The following is a 17,879-nucleotide window of genomic DNA, read 5'->3' as shown; positions in this document are numbered from 1 at the left end:
TCTCCACTCAAGCTAACCAACTCGCCATTCATCAACAGCAGCTAACCCATTTAACTACAGTAACAGAGGAACTCGTCAGGACGCTACAGAGGTTGCCGGTGTCGCTACCGAACCCAGCCCCTCCTCAACCGAACGCGAGTGTGGGCGCTTCTCCACCACCGTCACTCACAGTTAACCCCACGTCTGGCTCTCCCTGATAAATTCGACGGCAACCCAACTAAAAGTAAGGGATTTCTACTGCAATGTTCATTATTCATTGATCAACAACCAGCGATGTATGTCACCGATGCCAGCAAGATTTCCTTGGTATGCTCACTCCTCACTGACAAGGCGTTAGAGTGGGTGACGGCGGTTTGGAGAGAGGATGGCACTGCTTTCCCATCGTTTGGTACCTTTCTTCAACGCTTCCGGGAAATATTTGAACACCCGGAGGAGGTATGAGAGCTGATGACCGACTACTGGCGTTGAGCCAGGGCAGGAATACCGCAGCAGAATATGCTTTGACATTTCGCACTCTAGCAGCTCAAACCGACTGGGTGGAGAGCACACTTAAACTGCTCTTTCGCAAGGGACTCAGCTTGGAGTTGCAATCCGAACTGGCCTGCCGAGATGAAGGGAGATCGCTGAATCAATTCATCGAACTAACCATTCAGATTGACAATCTGATTCGTTCACGTCGTCCACTCAGAACGGTACCCACCAGCACACAATACCCGGTCACTCTGTCTCAAACTGAACCCATGCAGCTCGGATATACTCACCTGACTCCGGAAGAACGAGAACGCCGCATACGTCAACATCTCTGCCTCTATTGTGGTCAACCGGGCCATCTGAGGGCGTTTTGCCCCACCAGACCACCTCCTCGTAATCCCTCTTCGGTGAGTCCTTGTGTTCAAGCACATCACTCCAGTTCCTGCATCAAAGTACCTATAGTATTATCTCTAGAGGGCAATCAGATATCCACATCAGCTCTATTAGACTCAGGAGCAGCCGGGAACTTTATGTCTCACGAGTTTGCCCAACAACAACAACTCCCATTAATCTCCTGTAACTCTCAATTGGCAGTGGAGGCGCTAGATGGACGGCCTCTCGGCGATGGGAGGGTCCTGCACACCACCGTGGACCTTCAACTACAGACCGGTACCCTTCACACTGAGGTAATTCGTTTCTACGTCATTTCATCACCTCATAACCCGGTTATTCTTGGACTCCCCTGGCTACGTCAACATAATCCCCTCATCTCATGGAGGGAGGGTCGTATCATCGAATGGGACCCGTCATGTCACTCCCAAATGCTTAACTGGCAGCCCTTCACTCTCCATTCAGACCGTCACGCTAAAGGACGAGCGGCCCTTTTCCCCCACTCTTCCCATTGAATACTCTGACCTCATCGAAGCTTTTAGCAAGACCAAGGCGATGGAACTCCCTTCCCACCGATCAAGCGACTGTTCCATCGAACTATTACCAGGCACAACACCACCTAAGGGTCGAATCTTCCCTCTATCACAACCCGAATCAGAAGCCATGAACAACTACATCGAGGAGGAACTTTCGAAGGGGTTCATTAGAACGTCGACATCACCTGCAGCCTCTGGCTTCTTCTTTGTTAAAAAGAAAGACGGTGGCCTACGGCCTTGTATCGACTACCGGGGTCTCAACGACATCACCGTCAAGTTTCGATATCCTTTACCGCTGGTACCAGCTGCCCTAGAACAACTCCGCAAAGCCAAGTACTTCTCCAAACTGGACCTCCCTAGCGCCTACAATCTCATTCGCATCCGGGGACGGTGATGAATGGAAGACAGCCTTCTCTACCAGCACTGGGCACTATGAGTATTTGGTTATGCCTTTCGGGCTGTCCAATAGTCCGTCCGTATTTCAGTCGTTTATCAATGACGTCTTTCGGGACATGCTTAGTCGTTGGGTAATTGTTTACATCGATGACATTCTCGTCTATTCCAACACCTATGAGGAACACGTGCAACACGTGAGAACAGTATTACAACGACTCATTGATCACCAATTATACGCCAAAGCAGAGAAGTGCGAATTTCACCAGACTTCCACGTCTTTCTTGGGCTACATCATCAGCCAGGAAGGAGTCGCCATGGACGAGAAGAAGGTCAAGGCCGTTCTAGACTGGCCACTGCCAGTAACCTTAAAGGAGTTACAACGCTTCTTGGGATTTGCTAACTTCTACCGACGCTTCATCAGGAATTTCAGCTCGGTAGCCTCTCCCTTAACCTCTATGACTAAGAGAAATGCACGACACCTCACCTGGTCAACTACAGCACAGGAGGCTTTCGCAGAGCTCAAGTCACGTTTCACATCGGCCCCCATCCTCCACCACCCTAATCCTGAAATCCCGTTTACAGTTGAGGTGGACGCTTCTAATACGGGCATTGGAGCCATCCTCTCTACAGCGGCACGGATCCCCACTCAAGCTCTATCCGTGCGCCTATTACTCCCGCAAACTTAGTCCAGCCGAACAGAACTACGACGTCGGTAACCGAGAACTGTTGGCCATGAAAGCAGCTATGGAGGAGTGGCGTCATTGGCTGGAGGGAGCTAAACACCCGTTTGTGATTCTAACTGACCACAAGAATCTGGAATACTTGCGATCTGCCAAGAGACTGAATCCCAGACAAGCGAGGTGGGCTCTCTTCTTTACACGATTTGACTTCACCGTTACCTATCGTCCCGGTTCAAAGAACACCAAAGCAGACGCATTGTCACGCCAACACGACGGTGTAGTTCCCACTGAATCCAAGAAACCCTGCTTCCTGAGTCATTAATCGTGGCCCCTATTCAGTGGGACATCATGACAGAGCTCACCCAGGCCAATTCACAAAGGACCCCTCCTCCCGAATGCCCCCTAACAAAACTTTTGTACCTCAAGATCTCTGTCAGAAAGTGCTACAGCAAGTTCACTCCGTACTCAGCTCCGGTCATCCTGGAATCGCTGCCACTGTTCACCTGCTTCAGAACAGCTTTTGGTAGCCAACCTTGCGGGCAGACACAATAAAATTCATTAACGAATGCACCACCTGTAACACAAGCAAACATCTCAGACAACTACCATCGGGCCTACTGCAACCACTGCCAGTTCCCCACCGACCATGGTCCCATCTTGCCATAGACTTTATTACCGATCTTCCCAAGTCCAATGGGAACACCACAATACTCACTGTCATAGATCGCTTCTCCAAGGCCTGCCGGTTGATTCCACTTCCCAAATTGCCTACTGCATTGGAAACAGCCGAACTCATGTGCAACCTTGTGTTTCGCTTCTATGGCCTGCCTGAGGACATCGTGTCGGATCGGGGCCCCAATTCACATCCAGAGTATGGTCAGCATTCTTCCAACAGCTCAACATCAACATTAGCCTCACGTCAGGATATCACCCACAATCTAATGGTCAGACAGAACGCCTCAATCAGGAAGTCACCCGGTTTCTCAGAACCTACTGTCATCAGAACCAAGCAGATTGGAGTCGATTCCTCATGTGGGCGGAGTATGCACAGAACTCACTCCAGAAACCCTCCACCGGTCTAACTCCATTCCAATGTGTAATGGGCTTCCAACCTCCCCTATTTCCATGGTCAGGGGAACCCACCGAGGTACCCTCTGTCAACGACTGGCTCCAGAGAAGCGAGGACATCTGGAGTCAGGCTCACACCCACCTGCTACGTGCTGTCAGGAGACAGAAGTTGCAGGCCAATCGTCACCGTCGCCCCAATCCCGAATATACTCCAGGTCAATGGGTCTGGCTATCCACTCGAGACCCTACGCCTCAGACTTCCTTGCAAGAAACTCAGTCCCAGGTATGTAGGTCCCTTCCAAATTGTTAAACAGATTACACCAGTTTCCTTCCGTTTGGCATTACCCTCTAATTATCGTATCTCTCCCACTTTTCATGTATCACTTCTCAAACCCGCTGGTGGTCCGAGAGCGGAGGAGGAGGAGCAGACCAGTGATCAGGGCCCCCCACCCATCTTGGTGGACGGCGAGGAGGCATATCAGGTTCGAGATCTACTCGATTCCAGACGCCGGGCAGGCTCCTCCAATATCTGGTGGATTGGGAGGGGTACGGACCGGAGAGCGATCCTGGGTTAATACAGAGGACATACTCGACCCCGCACTCATGACTGAGTTCCATAGGACGCACCCGGAGAAACCGGCCCCCGACCTCGAGGAAGACCCCGGCGTCGTTCGCCTTTTCGCGTCAGGAGCCGCTCGCAGGGGGGCTCTGTCACAAACGAGGCTCTCGCTGTTCCTCCTGCTCACCACCAGAGGGAACCCTCTCCTGAGTATTAAACCCCTGAACTTCATTTCCCACATACCTGGCTCTGATTACCGTTGCACCTGACTCCCATCAGTAGACTATTTAGGTGCTCTCTAACTCTCTCTCTTTGCGAAGTCTTGTTAGCCCTGGTGATCATTGCTGTGCGTTTTCGCCTGTGTCTGTCTACCCGTGGATTTACTCTGGACTGTTTTTCCCTCCGTGATTGTTTGCTGTTTGCCTTGGACTATATTCTTTACTGGACTGATTGTTGTAGCTTGCTGCCTGCACTGACCTTATGCCTGTACCTGGATTACGAGTTGCCTTATCCCTACTGTTGTGTCTGCTGGCGATTGACCCTGTTTGTACGACCAAGCTTGTAATAAAACTGCAAATGGATCCTCACTCTCCTGGAGCGTCATTACACTATCAACCAATCGGCATCCAGGATCCAAACAACCCGTTTTATAATCCTTGTAATCTTCCAGGAGCTTCCGGGGAAATCCTTGTGTGGAATAACAACAAGCTCTGTGCATCTGTGGTAAGGAAGCAGAGTTTCTTGTGGACGTGTTGCTGTCCAGATCGTCTCTGCAAGGCATTTAGCTAATCTTCTTTAGGGGAATCAATGTAGGCCACTGTAGATAGTCTAACCAAAGAGGAACACTTTCGAGATTATATATTTTTTAAAGTAATATTGTCAGGATTTTCTTCAGTGTCTTTGTTCTGTCTTCTGTCAGTGATATTTCTGCTCAGGCAAATCCAATGTCAGACATACTGTGTTGTTGGAAATTGATACGACATGAGATCACTAACTAGAAATGTTTACAGCAGCAAGCTCAGTTAATGTCATGCGGCTTGGAGTATGCATAGCCTACATTACAAGCTCAGTTAATGCCATGCGGCTTGGAGTATGCATAGCCTACATTACAAGCTCAGTTAATGCCATGCGGCTTGGAGTATGCATAGCCTACATTACAAGCTCAGTTAATGTCATGCGGCTTGGAGTATGCATAGCCTACATTACAAGCTCAGTTAATGTCATGCGGCTTGGAGTATGCATAGCCTACATTACAAGCTCAGTTAATGTCATGCGGCTTGGAGTATGCATAGCCTACATTACAAGCTCAGTTAATGTCATGCGGCTTGGAGTATGCATAGCCTACATTACAAGCTCAGTTAATGTCATGCGGCTTGGAGTATGCATAGCCTACATTACAAGCTCAGTTAATGCCATGCGGCTTGGAGTATGCATAGCCTACATTACAAGCTCAGTTAATGCCATGCGGCTTGGAGTATGCATAGCCTACATTACAAGCTCAGTTAATGCCATGCGGCTTGGAGTATGCATAGCCTACATTACAAGCTCAGTTAATGTCATGCGGCTTGGAGTATGCATAGCCTACATTACAAGCTCAGTTAATGTCATGCGGCTTGGAGTATGCATAGCCTACATTACAAGCTCAGTTAATGCCATGCGGCTTGGAGTATGCATAGCCTACATTACAAGCTCAGTTAATGCCATGCGGCTTGGAGTATGCATAGCCTACATTACAAGCTCAGTTAATGCCATGCGGCTTGGAGTATGCATAGCCTACATTACAAGCTCAGTTAATGCCATGCGGCTTGGAGTATGCATAGCCTACATTACAAGCTCAGTTAATGCCATGCGGCTTGGAGTATGCATAGCCTACATTACAAGCTCAGTTAATGCCATGCGGCTTGGAGTATGCATAGCCTACATTACAAGCTGAGTTAATGTCATGCGGCTTGGAGTATGCATAGCCTACATTACAAGCTCAGTTAATGCCATGCGGCTTGGAGTATGCATAGCCTACATTACAAGGTCAGTTAATGCCATGCAGCTTGGAGTATGCATAGCCTACATTACAAGGTCAGTTAATGCCATGCGGCTTGGAGTATGCATAGCCTACATTACAAGGTCAGTTAATGCCATGCGGCTTGGAGTATGCATAGCCTACATTACAAGCTCAGTTAATGCCATGCGGCTTGGAGTATGCATAGCCTACATTACAAGCTCAGTTAATGTCATGCGGCTTGGAGTATGCATAGCCTACATTACAAGCTCAGTTAATGTCATGCGGCTTGGAGTATGCATAAACTACATTACAAGCTCAGTTAATGTCATATGGCTTGGAGTATGCATAGCCTACATTACAAGCTCAGTTAATGTCATGCGGCTTGGAGTATGCATAGCCTACATTACAAGCTCAGTTAATGCCATGCGGCTTGGAGTATGCATAGCCTACATTACAAGCTGAGTTAATGTCATGCGGCTTGGAGTATGCATAGCCTACATTACAAGCTCAGTTAATGCCATGCGGCTTGGAGTATGCATAGCCTACATTACAAGGTCAGTTAATGCCATGCGGCTTGGAGTATGCATAGCCTACATTACAAGGTCAGTTAATGCCATGCGGCTTGGAGTATGCATAGCCTACATTACAAGGTCAGTTAATGCCATGCGGCTTGGAGTATGCATAGCCTACATTACAAGCTCAGTTAATGCCATGCGGCTTGGAGTATGCATAGCCTACATTACAAGCTCAGTTAATGCCATGCGGCTTGGAGTATGCATAGCCTACATTACAAGCTCAGTTAATGTCATGCGGCTTGGAGTATGCATAGCCTACATTACACATTTTCAGGGGCTTTCCAGTAGCTATGTTCTCTGCAACAAGCTGTTTGAGAAAAATAAGTCTACACCGAAACCTTTAATTATCTTTAAAAGAGTCCATAACATGAAATGATCTCCACTGTAACTCCTCCTGTATACTCTGCAGTTATGTCTGGTTATCTGCTAGCACTGAGCATCAGTCATGTCACCCTGTTCCGTTGAGGCAGATTGGTTTGATAGCTGAAGTTACTGAAGTTACTGAGGCTATGAGTCGTGTGTGTAAAAGCTGGCTGTGACTTGGAAACAACAGTAGAACAGAAGAACATAAGTCTACAGTGGAACTCAATGGATTGTGATTGCAGGGGGACCATGGCTCTTTCCGAAATAGCATCCTGTTCTCTTTATAGTGCACTACTTTGACTAGGGCCCATAGGCTTCCGATCTAAAGTAGTGCACTAGAAAGGGAATGGGTGCCATTTGGGACTCATGATGTGTCTGAAAGGAAGAAGTATCACTAATACAGAGAATGACAGACGAATGATGAGGAGTTCCTACTGGCTGATACTGGACAAAACATTAGGAACACCTGCTCTTTCCATGGCATATACTGACCAGGTGAAAGCTATGATCCCTTATTGATGGCACTTGTTAAATCCACTTCAATCAGTGTAGATGAAGGGGAGGAGACAGGTTAAAGAAGGATTTTTAAGCCTCGAGACAATTGAGACATAGATTGTGTATGTGTGCCATTCAGAGGGTGAATGGGCAAGACAAAATATTGAAGTGCCTTTGAACGGGGTATGGTAGTAGGTGCCAGGCGCACCGGTTTGAGTTTGTCAAGAACTGCAACGCTGCTGGGTTTTTTACGCTCAACAGTTTCCCATGTGTATCAAGAATGGTCCACCACCCAAAGGACATCCAGCTACCTTGTAGAGTCCATGCCTCGATGAATTGAGACCGTTCCGAGGGCAAAAGGGGGTGCAACTCAATATTAGGAAGGCGTTCCTAATGTTTGGTACACTCAGTGTATATTTCACCAATTTTCTTTGTTTAAAATTGAATTCAATATTTCTATCTTAAAGTGAGTCCTCTCTCACTCTGGTCTTCGATTAAACTGATATTGTGGGTCATACCATCACAATAATGTGGAACAATACCACTTACTGTTTCTTTAATATGGGATTCTTTAGCTAGACATCTGAAGGTATCTCATCAACATGTATTGTTTCTTTAATATGGGATTCTTTAGCTAGACATCTGAAGGTATCTCAACATGTATTGTTTCTTTAATATGGGATTCTTTAGCTAGACATCTGAAGGTATCTCATCAACATGTATTGTTCTTTAATATGGATTTCTTTAGCTAGACATCTGAAGGTATCTCATTGCAGTACAACAGAGTACAACAGTTACACATCAAAACTATTTCATAAGAAGAGAACACGAGTAAAGGTATACTTTGGACACATCACAATGAGTATACTTTAGGGTACACTTTCAGTACACTACTAGTGATGAAGACCAGGGCCTGGGGTTGACCACTATAGTGATGAAGCTCATGGCCTGGGGTTGACCACTATAGTGACTAGTGATGAAGACCATGGCCTGGGGTTGACCCCTATAGTGACTAGTGATGAAGACCAGGGCCTAGGGTTGTGACTTGTCCTGTACTGTGTCCTTTATTGAAGACTATTTAATGAGCGTTGTAATGAATAGACCCCAACACACACTACAGCAGTAGAACATGTCAGACTATCATCCTCTGTCTAATGATGAACCAGTTCAACACTGAGGGGGGAATGAAAGGTGGAAGTGAGTCATTGGGGACAATCTGAATTTAATTTCTTTGATTCCTTGTGTCCTCTCTCTCCTCACCATCTTCTCAAAACCCATTGGATTAGAAGGTCAGAGGGTCAGAGGGGAAGGACCTCTGGCCTTCTCATCCAATAGGTTTTGAGAAGGTGGTGAGGAGAGAGAGGACGTGAGGAAGCAAGGAAATGCAATTGAGATTCTCCCCAATAGAAAGGTTGTGATGGTGGTTGGCACGCCCACGCGTCGCCTGTCAGTCAAACTGAACTTCAGCACCACGACGTTGGATAGCTTCCCATGTAGCTCTATTCAACAGGCTACACAGAAAACACACTACTACTTTCACAATGTTCCTCCTCTTGTTTTGGTCACACCGTTCCTTATGAGGCCAGGGGGGGGCAGTCTGTTGATTCACAGATCTTTAATGTATTGACATCTCATTCAGACTGTGTTCACTGGGCAAGCTCCGGTTGATATTTGACAGACTCGCCATGAGAGATTTCACCTTGTGCGCATAATAGTTCCTCAGATTGACAGAGGGCAGGTTTTCTTTGATCTCCTGGTGGAAGTCACAGCTGCGCATAGCGATCTCTAACTGTTTCTGTCTCTTGTAGAAGAGAGAGAACTTATTGAATATGAGCGTGATGGGAAGCACAACCACCAGGATGCCTGCGAGGATACAGGCTGAGGCCGTCATCTTGCCGGCTACAGACACCGGGACCACGTCTCCGTACCCCACCGTGGTCATGCTCACCGTCGCCCACCACCAGCATGCTGGGATGGTGGAGAAGTCCTCGCTGTCCTCCTTCTCCACGGTATAGGCCATGACAGAGAAGAAGGACACGCCCACCGCCAGGTAGAGCAGCAGAAGCCCCACCTCTTTAGAGCTGTTTCTCAGCGTGGCGCCCAGAGAGCGCAGCCCCGTGGAGTGACGCGCCAGCTTCAGGATACGGAAGATCCTCATCAGCCGCAGCACCTGCGCCACGCGCCCCAGATTGGCTAACGCCGGGCTGCTCTCTGCCACCAGGTCAATGAGAAGCGTCAGGTAGAACGGTAATATCGACACAAGGTCTATTAAGTTCAACGGATGCTTGAAGAAGGGGAGAAGATCTGGGGCTACTGTGAACCGGGCCGCCAGCTCCAAGGTGAACCAGCCGATACCAAAGTGTTCCACCGTCTCAAACCTGGGGTCCTCGTGGGGCGTCCCCTCCCTGTCCACCAGGGTAAACTCAGCCATACTGTTGACGCACATGGTGGCTATAGAACCCAACACTACCAGGATAGAGAGGATACTGATGATGCGGCTGGCGATGGAGTACCCCGGGTTGTCCAGCATTAGCCAGATCCGCCTGCGGACGATCCCCAGTGGCTGCTTGTCGAACTTAGCGGCGTCATTATAGAACTCTAGGATCTCGTCTAACGATGACGTGGTGCTGCCCTCCTCACTCCGGCAGTCGTCCCAGTCCTCCCCGCGGTCAGGATCCATCTTCCGGCAGTGGTAGGCGTTGCTGCAACATGAGTCGATGAAGAATTCATTGATGCCCCAGTACTCTATCTCCTGACTGAAGGAGAATATACACAGTTCTGCCATGACGTGGAGCCTCCCCGTGTTGTAGAAATTCAACACGTAAGGAAAGAGAGCCGGATTCCTATCGAAATAGAACTCTTTTCCCATGTCATCATAGTCATCGCAGAGCTCTAGTATTGACTCTTTTGATTGACAGCGTAACAGCCGTGCCAGCCGGGTCTCTGGGAATCGAGACAGCGTGTTGGAGAGCAGTCTCTTCTTGAACCCTCCCACGTTGATGCGGATGGTGTGGTCCTCGTAGGCTGCTGTCAGCTCCTCCAGGCTCTGACCCGTCATGTCTGGCAAGGGGGTGAGGGGACTAGGGAGAGGAGAGGTTCCTGCAGACTGAGAGACAAAACAATGAGAGGAGTTAAAATCCTCTCATTGCTTTGAGAGAGAAAATATTGACAGTCAGATATCATGACTGCTATTCCCTTCAGCAACCAGAACCAGCACAAAATATATAGGAAGAAATGGGCTATAGGCCTGTGAATATTTCTGCTGCTTTTTGGCGATTTGCTTTATCACGACAGTGTCTCTGAATGAGACCACACACTCTGGTCGTTTAGTAACATGTTGCGTCTTCATCACATTACAGCATCACTTTAGATTTCCTTCAAATCTCATGCCACGCTTGTGCGCACTTGCTACAAGTCAAACAATTGTGTTATTTTTTATCTTGGCTATGCTACCTCTATGCATTAAATAATACATCAATAAATGAATGGAATACTGTTGCATTATAACGGTACAATATATTACAAAACATCACATATTCCTTACTTTATTCAACGACCTTTTCCGAGTCTCCTACACAACGCGTCTGCATGTCAGCTTCACGGAGCTGCTGAGCAACTTGGATAGACGTAGATCGATAGATGTCTCTCCTCTCTGTGCCTCCTCCTGCTAGCGTGGAAGACAGAAACAATGCTCTCTCGGTCTGTCTCTCTGTCTGTCATGCGTTACTGGTCAGATTAGATAGAGGGGTTTCCCACGGAGCCGTCAGCCTGAACGAGGTTGTCTGTCTCTTCTCCAGATATAAAATGTGTCCGCCCTCATACAGACTAACCCTATTTACGTCATTAAATCATGAGCACACGTCATACATCTTCATCTCTAACACGCTCCAGATGCTTCAATTCTGTAGTGAGGGAATTCCTCGGATGAATCTCCATTCTGTCGTCTAGTAGCGGTTAGACCCGGCTCTGTTGCTGTGCAGTAGCAAGACTTTCTGTAAACTACCGTTCCGCCCTCCGCTGCGAGCGAATTCAACACCTCCCTCTCCGGTGCTGAAAGGGACAACTCCTTTCCTCTGCTCTGCTCTCCGCGAAGGGAGGAGAAGTCACCCATACCGTTATCTCGAACCGAACCGTTAGTGAAGACGGATGAGACGTGGAAAGGTTAGGATTGATTCGTGAGCGGAAAACGTGGGCTTGCTTATCTAATCCGTTGTCAAATCAATTGAATGATCAAATAAAATCAAATAAAATTGTATTTGTCACATACACGTGTTTTAGCAGATGTTATAGCGGGTGTAGCGAAATGCTTGTGCTTCTAGCTCTGACAGTGCAGTAATATCTAACAATTTCACAACATATACCCAATACACACAAAACTAGTAAGGAATGGAATTAAGAATATATACATATATGGACAAGCAATGACAGAGCGGCATGGACTAAGATACAGTAGAATATTATAGAATAGAATGCAGTATATACATATGAGATGAGTAGTGCAAGATATGTTAACATGATTAAAGTGACTAGTGTTCCATTTCTTAAAGTGGCCAGTGATTTCAACAGGCAGCAGCAGCCTCTAATGTGCTAGTGATGGCTATTTAACAGTCTTAGATATCATCTACTCTGCTGGTTAGGATTTCAGTGTGTCTGGATGATGGATTACTGTTATATGCTCGAATAGGATTACATTAAATCAAAACTACAGTTTAAAATATATATCATCTCCATGGAGAATTGTTCCTGAGTAAGTGGGTGGATCATTTCCAGACAGTGGGGTTAGTATCATATGTATCTATGCGCTGAGAGAGAGAGAGAGAACACAACCAGTGACTTTCGTCTGTCTTCTCTGAGGCATGACAGGTTATCTTGTGTTCCAATGGGGACACAGGATTTAAAAGAGTGATGTAACACCAAGCACATCCACATTAACAGTCACAGACCCTTCTAGAATACCTTTTTTTTTAAGGTTAGCACACAGTAAAACAGTAAAACAATAAAACTCCTCCCCTCTCCTCATGTCTGTGAAGGCGGATAGAGAAGCTGTTTTTACATTGATGGAACTGTCTCATTGTTCTCTATATTCTAATCAAATCAAATCAAATCAAAGGCAATTTTATTTGTCACATACACGTGTTTAGCAGATGTTACTGCGGGTGTAGCGAAATGCTTGTGCTTCTAGCTCCGACAGTGCACGTCACGAATGTTGAGAGACGGGTCAGACCAAGGTGCAGCGTGGGATGCGAACATGTTTATTAATAAATCAAATAAACATAAACTAAACAAGAACCAACGTAACGTGAAGTCCTCCGGCTACACACATACAAGCCTCAAACACGGAACAAGATCCCACAACTAAGGTAGGCAAACAGGCTACTTAAGTATGATCCCCAATCAGAAACAACGAGCGACAGCTGTCTCTGATTGGGAATCACACCCGGCCAAACATAGAAATACAACATCTAGATCCTAAACATAGAAATTCTAACATAGATGACCAAACCAACTGAAGACAACCGACCTCTCAAGGCCAGGCCGTGACAGTGCAGTAATATCTAACAAGTAATATCTAACAATTTCACAACATATACCCAATACACACAAAACTAAGTAAAGAATGGAATTTAAGAATATATACATATATGGACAAGCAATGACAGAGAGGCATGGACTAAGATACAGTAGCATATTATAGAATACAGTAAATACATATGAGATGAGTAGTGCAAGATATGTTAACATGATTAAAGTGACTAGTGTTCCATTTCTTAAAGTGGCCAGTGATTTCAAAAGGCAGCAGCAGCCTCTAATGTGCTAGTGATGGCTATTTAACAGTCTGATGGCCTTGAGATAGAAGCTGTTTTTCAGTCTCTCGGTCCCAGCTTTGATGCACCTGTACTGACCTCGCCTTCTGGATGATAGCGGGGTGAACAGGCAGAGGCTCGGGTGGTTGATGTCCTTGATGATATTTTTGGCCTTCCTGTGACATCGGGAGCTGTAGGTGTCCTGGAGGGCAGGTAGTTTGCCCCCGGTGATGTGTTGGGCAGACCGTACCACCCTCTGGAGAACCATGTGGTTGCAGGCGGTGCAGTTGCCGTACCAGGCGGTGATACAGCCCGACAGGACACGCTCAATTGTGCATCTGTAAAAGTTTGTGAGGGTTTTAGGTGCCAAGCCAAATTTCTTCAGCCTCCTGAGGTTGAAGAGGCTCTGTTGCGCCTTCTTCACCACACTGTCTGCGTGGGTGGACCATTTCAGTTTGTCAGTGATGTACAACGCCAAGGAACTTGAAGCTTTCCACCTTAGGGGGGGGGTGCAACCTCTGCTGTTTCCTGAAGTCCACGATCATCTCCTTTGTTTTGTTGACGTTGAGTGAGAGGTTATTTTCCTGGCACCACATTTTTCTCTCAGAATAACAGATAGCAGATTTCAAGTGGCAATCATACAGTGTTCAAATCTACCACTGAATGAAACCGTGTTCAAATGTACCACTGAATGAAACCGTGTTCAAATGTACATGAAACAGTGCATGCTTTTTATACTGTAGTGTTATTCAGATCAGTGATTTATTTACACCCCGCTACACTTGATTAGCCAGTCTTGTCCTTGGCTGTTTATCAAAAGGAAAAGCATGAGAGAATAATCCACGTTTCTCAGGAGGTTCTGGTTAGAAGACGTTCTCTGTTTTACATCTGGGTCCTTTGGATGCTGCTCTGACTTGGCAGTGGCTCCAATGGTTGTGTTCCCTGTGGGCCCTGGTCAAAAGTAGTGCCCTATATAGGGAATAGGGTGCCATTTGGGACAATCTATCCTCCTTAAGTAAATCTCCAGAAGCCCAGTTAAAATGATTTAAGGGGGGGTTGAGATGGTGGTGGAGACGTTGAATAGAGGTTTCGGAATGGGGGATTTGGGGGGTTTATCCTCAGTGTGGAGCTCCATCCATCATGCTGTGTCTCAAGTGTCCTTCCCTTATTGGAAGTCACCCTCCTTAGCTTGGCCCTTTATATTCTCTAATCATATCGTCCTGGCAGGAGGCTCATCACTCTGTTTCCTTTGTGAGGCTTCAGATGACTTTTCCCTTGTAACCTGTCAGCTGTACAAAGAGATTGAGGGAGACAGATGGAGAGAGAGAAAGAGAAGGAGAGAGAGAGAGAGAGAGATGGAGAGAGGTGTGAGAGGGTGTCTGCAGTGTGTGTAGGAGTTTTGATGTGGACCTCATCCGCTGACTGCTGTTCTCCATCTGCAGTTTGGCTGCTTTTTCACTGTCAATCTCTCTCTCTACCTCTCTCTCTCCTCCCCCCTCTCTCTCTCCTCCCCCCGTAGTAGGGTCTCCTGTAGCTCAGTTGGTAGAGCATGGCGCTTGCAACGCCAGGGTTGTGGGTTCGCTGGGGAGGGGGGACTGGAGCTGGGAGTGGGGGGGCTGGAGCTGGGGGAGGGGGGCTGGGGAGGGAGGGGGGCTGGAGCTGGGAGGGGGCTGGAGCTGGGGGGGGCTGGGGAGGGGACTGGAGCTGGGGGGGCTGGAGCTGGGAGGGGGGGCTGGAGCTGGGAGGGGGGCTGGAGCTGGGAGGGGGGAGCTGGAGCTGGGAGGGGGGCTGGAGCTGGGAGGGGGGAGCTGGGGAGGGGACTGGAGCTGGGAGGGGGGCTGGAGCTGGGAGGGGGGCTGGAGCTGGGAGGGGGCTGGAGCTGGGAGGGGGGGGCTGGAGCTGGGAGGGGGGCTGGAGCTGGGAGGGGGGCTGGAGCTGGGAGGGGGCTGGAGCTGGGAGGGGGGGCTGGGGAGGGGGACTGGAGCTGGGGGGCTGGAGCTGGGAGGGGGCTGGAGCTGGGAGGGGGGGGCTGGAGCTGGGAGGGGGGCTGGAGCTGGGAGGGGGCTGGAGCTGGGGGGGGCTGGAGCTGGGAGGGGGGCTGGAGCTGGGAGGGGGCTGGAGCTGGGAGGGGGGCTGGAGCTAAACATATGCCTTTGAAATAAAAAGCTGGTCTATGATTTCATCTCCTCTCCTTCATGGGTAGATAATCACAGTATTTCTGATGGCAGTGGAGGCTGTCTGAGTGTGATGCATCCTAACACAGACACACACCAGTCTGGTCTCATAGACTAGTCATTACATTGTAAATGTAAATCCGGGACACTGAAATTAGTATGGTATGTTACGTTTGGTACGGTTACCTAAGACAGAAGGTTACATACGGTCGGGCGTATAACGCGAACGTCTAGGACCCGAAGGTTGCGTGTTCAAATCTCATCACGGACAACTTTAGCATTTTAGCTAATTAGCAACTTTGCAACTACTTACTATTTTTTAGCTACTTTTTAGCTACTTAGCATGTTAGCTAACCCTTCACCTAACCCTTAACCTTAACCCTTTAACCTAACTCCTAACCCTAACCTGAACCATAACCCTTAACCCTTTTAGCTAACCCTTCACCTAACCCTAGCCTTAACCTTTTAACCTAACTCCTAACCCTAACACTAACCCTAGATAACGTTAGCCACCTAACTAACGTTCGTGTTAGCCACCTAGCTAACGTTAGCAACAACAAATATTAATTCATAACATATCATACGTTTTGCAAATTCGTAACATATCAATCATACAAAATGGATGATGGACATCCACTAATTAATACATACCTTACGAAACGTAACATAGCAAACTAATTACTTCACGGAATTACGTTTACTATGTTACGTCAACCCCTGAGTTCAGGTTGCACACACACACACACACACACACACAGACACAAACACACACACACACACACACACACACACACACACACACACACACACACACACAGACACACACACAGACACACACACAGACACACACACAGACATAGAAACATCAGCCATGAGATGTTATATATTCCAGGGTCTAAAGGACTGTATTCTGTCTATAGGAGACATATCTACTCATATGTATGTATTAATATATATATATACTCATCTAATGTTTTCTCCAGCTGGTTTCTTCAGCCTGGCATGGGTCAGTCAGAGGACATTCCCTCTGATGTCGCTCAATATATTCACAGTATGGGTTGGCAGTGAGTCAAAGGTGTGTGAATGTTGGGTTTCATTTACTGTTGATGACCTTTGTAACATCAACTCAGTGAAACAGCGTTCCTGAAAGTAAAATATATCTATCATCATTAGTCCTAGTCTAATAAAAGATTACCCTGGCTCCTCAGTTATTTAAAATATTACCCTGGCTCCTCAGTTATTTAAAATATTACCCTGGCTCTCCAGTTATTTACAACATTACCCTGGCTCTCCAGTTATTTAAAACATTACCCTGTCTCCTCAGTTATTTAAAACATTACCCTGGCTCCTCGGTTATTTAAAATATTACCCTGGCTCTCCAGTTATTTACAACATTACCCTGGCTCTCCAGTTATTTACAACATTACCCTGGCTCTCCAGTTATTTAAAACATTACCCTGTCTCCTCAGTTATTTAAAACATTACCCTGGCTCTCCGGTTATTTAAAACATTACCCTGGCTCTCCAGTTATTTAAAACATTACCCTGTCTCCTCAGTTATTTAAAACAATACCCTGGCTCCTCGGTTATTTAAAATATTACCCTGGCTCTCCAGTTATTTACAACATTACCCTGGCTCTCCAGTTATTTAAAATGTTACCCTGGCTCTCCAGTTATTTAAAACATTACCCTGTCTCCTCAGTTATTTAAAACATTACCCTGGCTCCTCGGTTATTTAAAATATTACCCTGGCTCTCCAGTTATTTACAACATTACCCTGGCTCTCCAGTTATTTAAAACATTACCCTGTCTCCTCAGTTATTTAAAACATTACCCTGTCTCCTCAGTTATTTAAAATATTACCCTGGCTCTCCAGTTATTTAAAACATTACCCTGTCTCCTCAGTTATTTAAAACATTACCCTGTCTCCTCAGTTATTTAAAATATTACCCTGGCTCTCCAGTTATTTACAACATACCCTGGCTCTCCAGTTATTTACAACATTACCCTGGCTCTCCAGTTATTTAAAACATTACCCTGGCTCTCCAGTTATTTAAAACATTACCCTGTCTCCTCAGTTATTTAAAACATTACCCTGGCTCCTCGGTTATTTAAAATATTACCCTGGCTCTCCAGTTATTTAAAACGTTACCCTGGCTCTCCAGTTATTTTAAACATTACCCTGTCTCCTCAGTTATTTAAAACATTACCCTGGCTCTCCAGTTATTTAAAACATTACCCTGGCTCTCCAGTTATTTACAATATTACCCTGGCTCCTCGGTTATTTTAAATATTACCCTGGCTCTCCAGTTATTTACAACATTACCCTGGCTCTCCAGTTATTTAAAACATTACCCTGGCTCTCCAGTT

General features: G+C 46.9%; 2 protein-coding genes across 2 annotated transcripts; both read right to left on the bottom strand.

Annotated features, from left to right (window-relative positions):
• Positions 1 to 8,246: 8,246 nt before the first annotated feature.
• LOC121555776 (potassium voltage-gated channel subfamily S member 2-like) lies at positions 8,247 to 11,536 on the bottom strand. The gene is made up of 2 exons (XM_041869614.2): positions 11,077 to 11,536; positions 8,247 to 10,638 (listed from the first exon to the last, which is right to left on the bottom strand). Exon 2 carries the CDS (start codon positions 10,588 to 10,590, stop codon positions 9,148 to 9,150), a length of 1,443 nt encoding a protein of 480 aa, XP_041725548.2. The 5' UTR covers positions 10,591 to 10,638; positions 11,077 to 11,536; the 3' UTR covers positions 8,247 to 9,147.
• A 3,006-nt stretch (positions 11,537 to 14,542) lies between these two features.
• On the bottom strand, positions 14,543 to 15,483 carry LOC123493094 (extensin-like). The gene is made up of 2 exons (XM_045226983.1): positions 14,997 to 15,483; positions 14,543 to 14,625 (listed from the first exon to the last, which is right to left on the bottom strand). Exons 1-2 carry the CDS (start codon positions 15,481 to 15,483, stop codon positions 14,543 to 14,545), a joined length of 570 nt encoding a protein of 189 aa, XP_045082918.1.
• Between the last annotated feature and the right edge of the window lie 2,396 nt (positions 15,484 to 17,879).

The sequence above is a fragment of the Coregonus clupeaformis genome, chromosome 18, assembly GCF_020615455.1.
Source record: "Coregonus clupeaformis isolate EN_2021a chromosome 18, ASM2061545v1, whole genome shotgun sequence".
Taxonomy (NCBI): domain Eukaryota; kingdom Metazoa; phylum Chordata; class Actinopteri; order Salmoniformes; family Salmonidae; genus Coregonus; species Coregonus clupeaformis.
The sequence above is the reverse complement of the archived record's forward strand: the minus strand, read 5'-3'. Positions and strand labels throughout refer to the sequence as shown.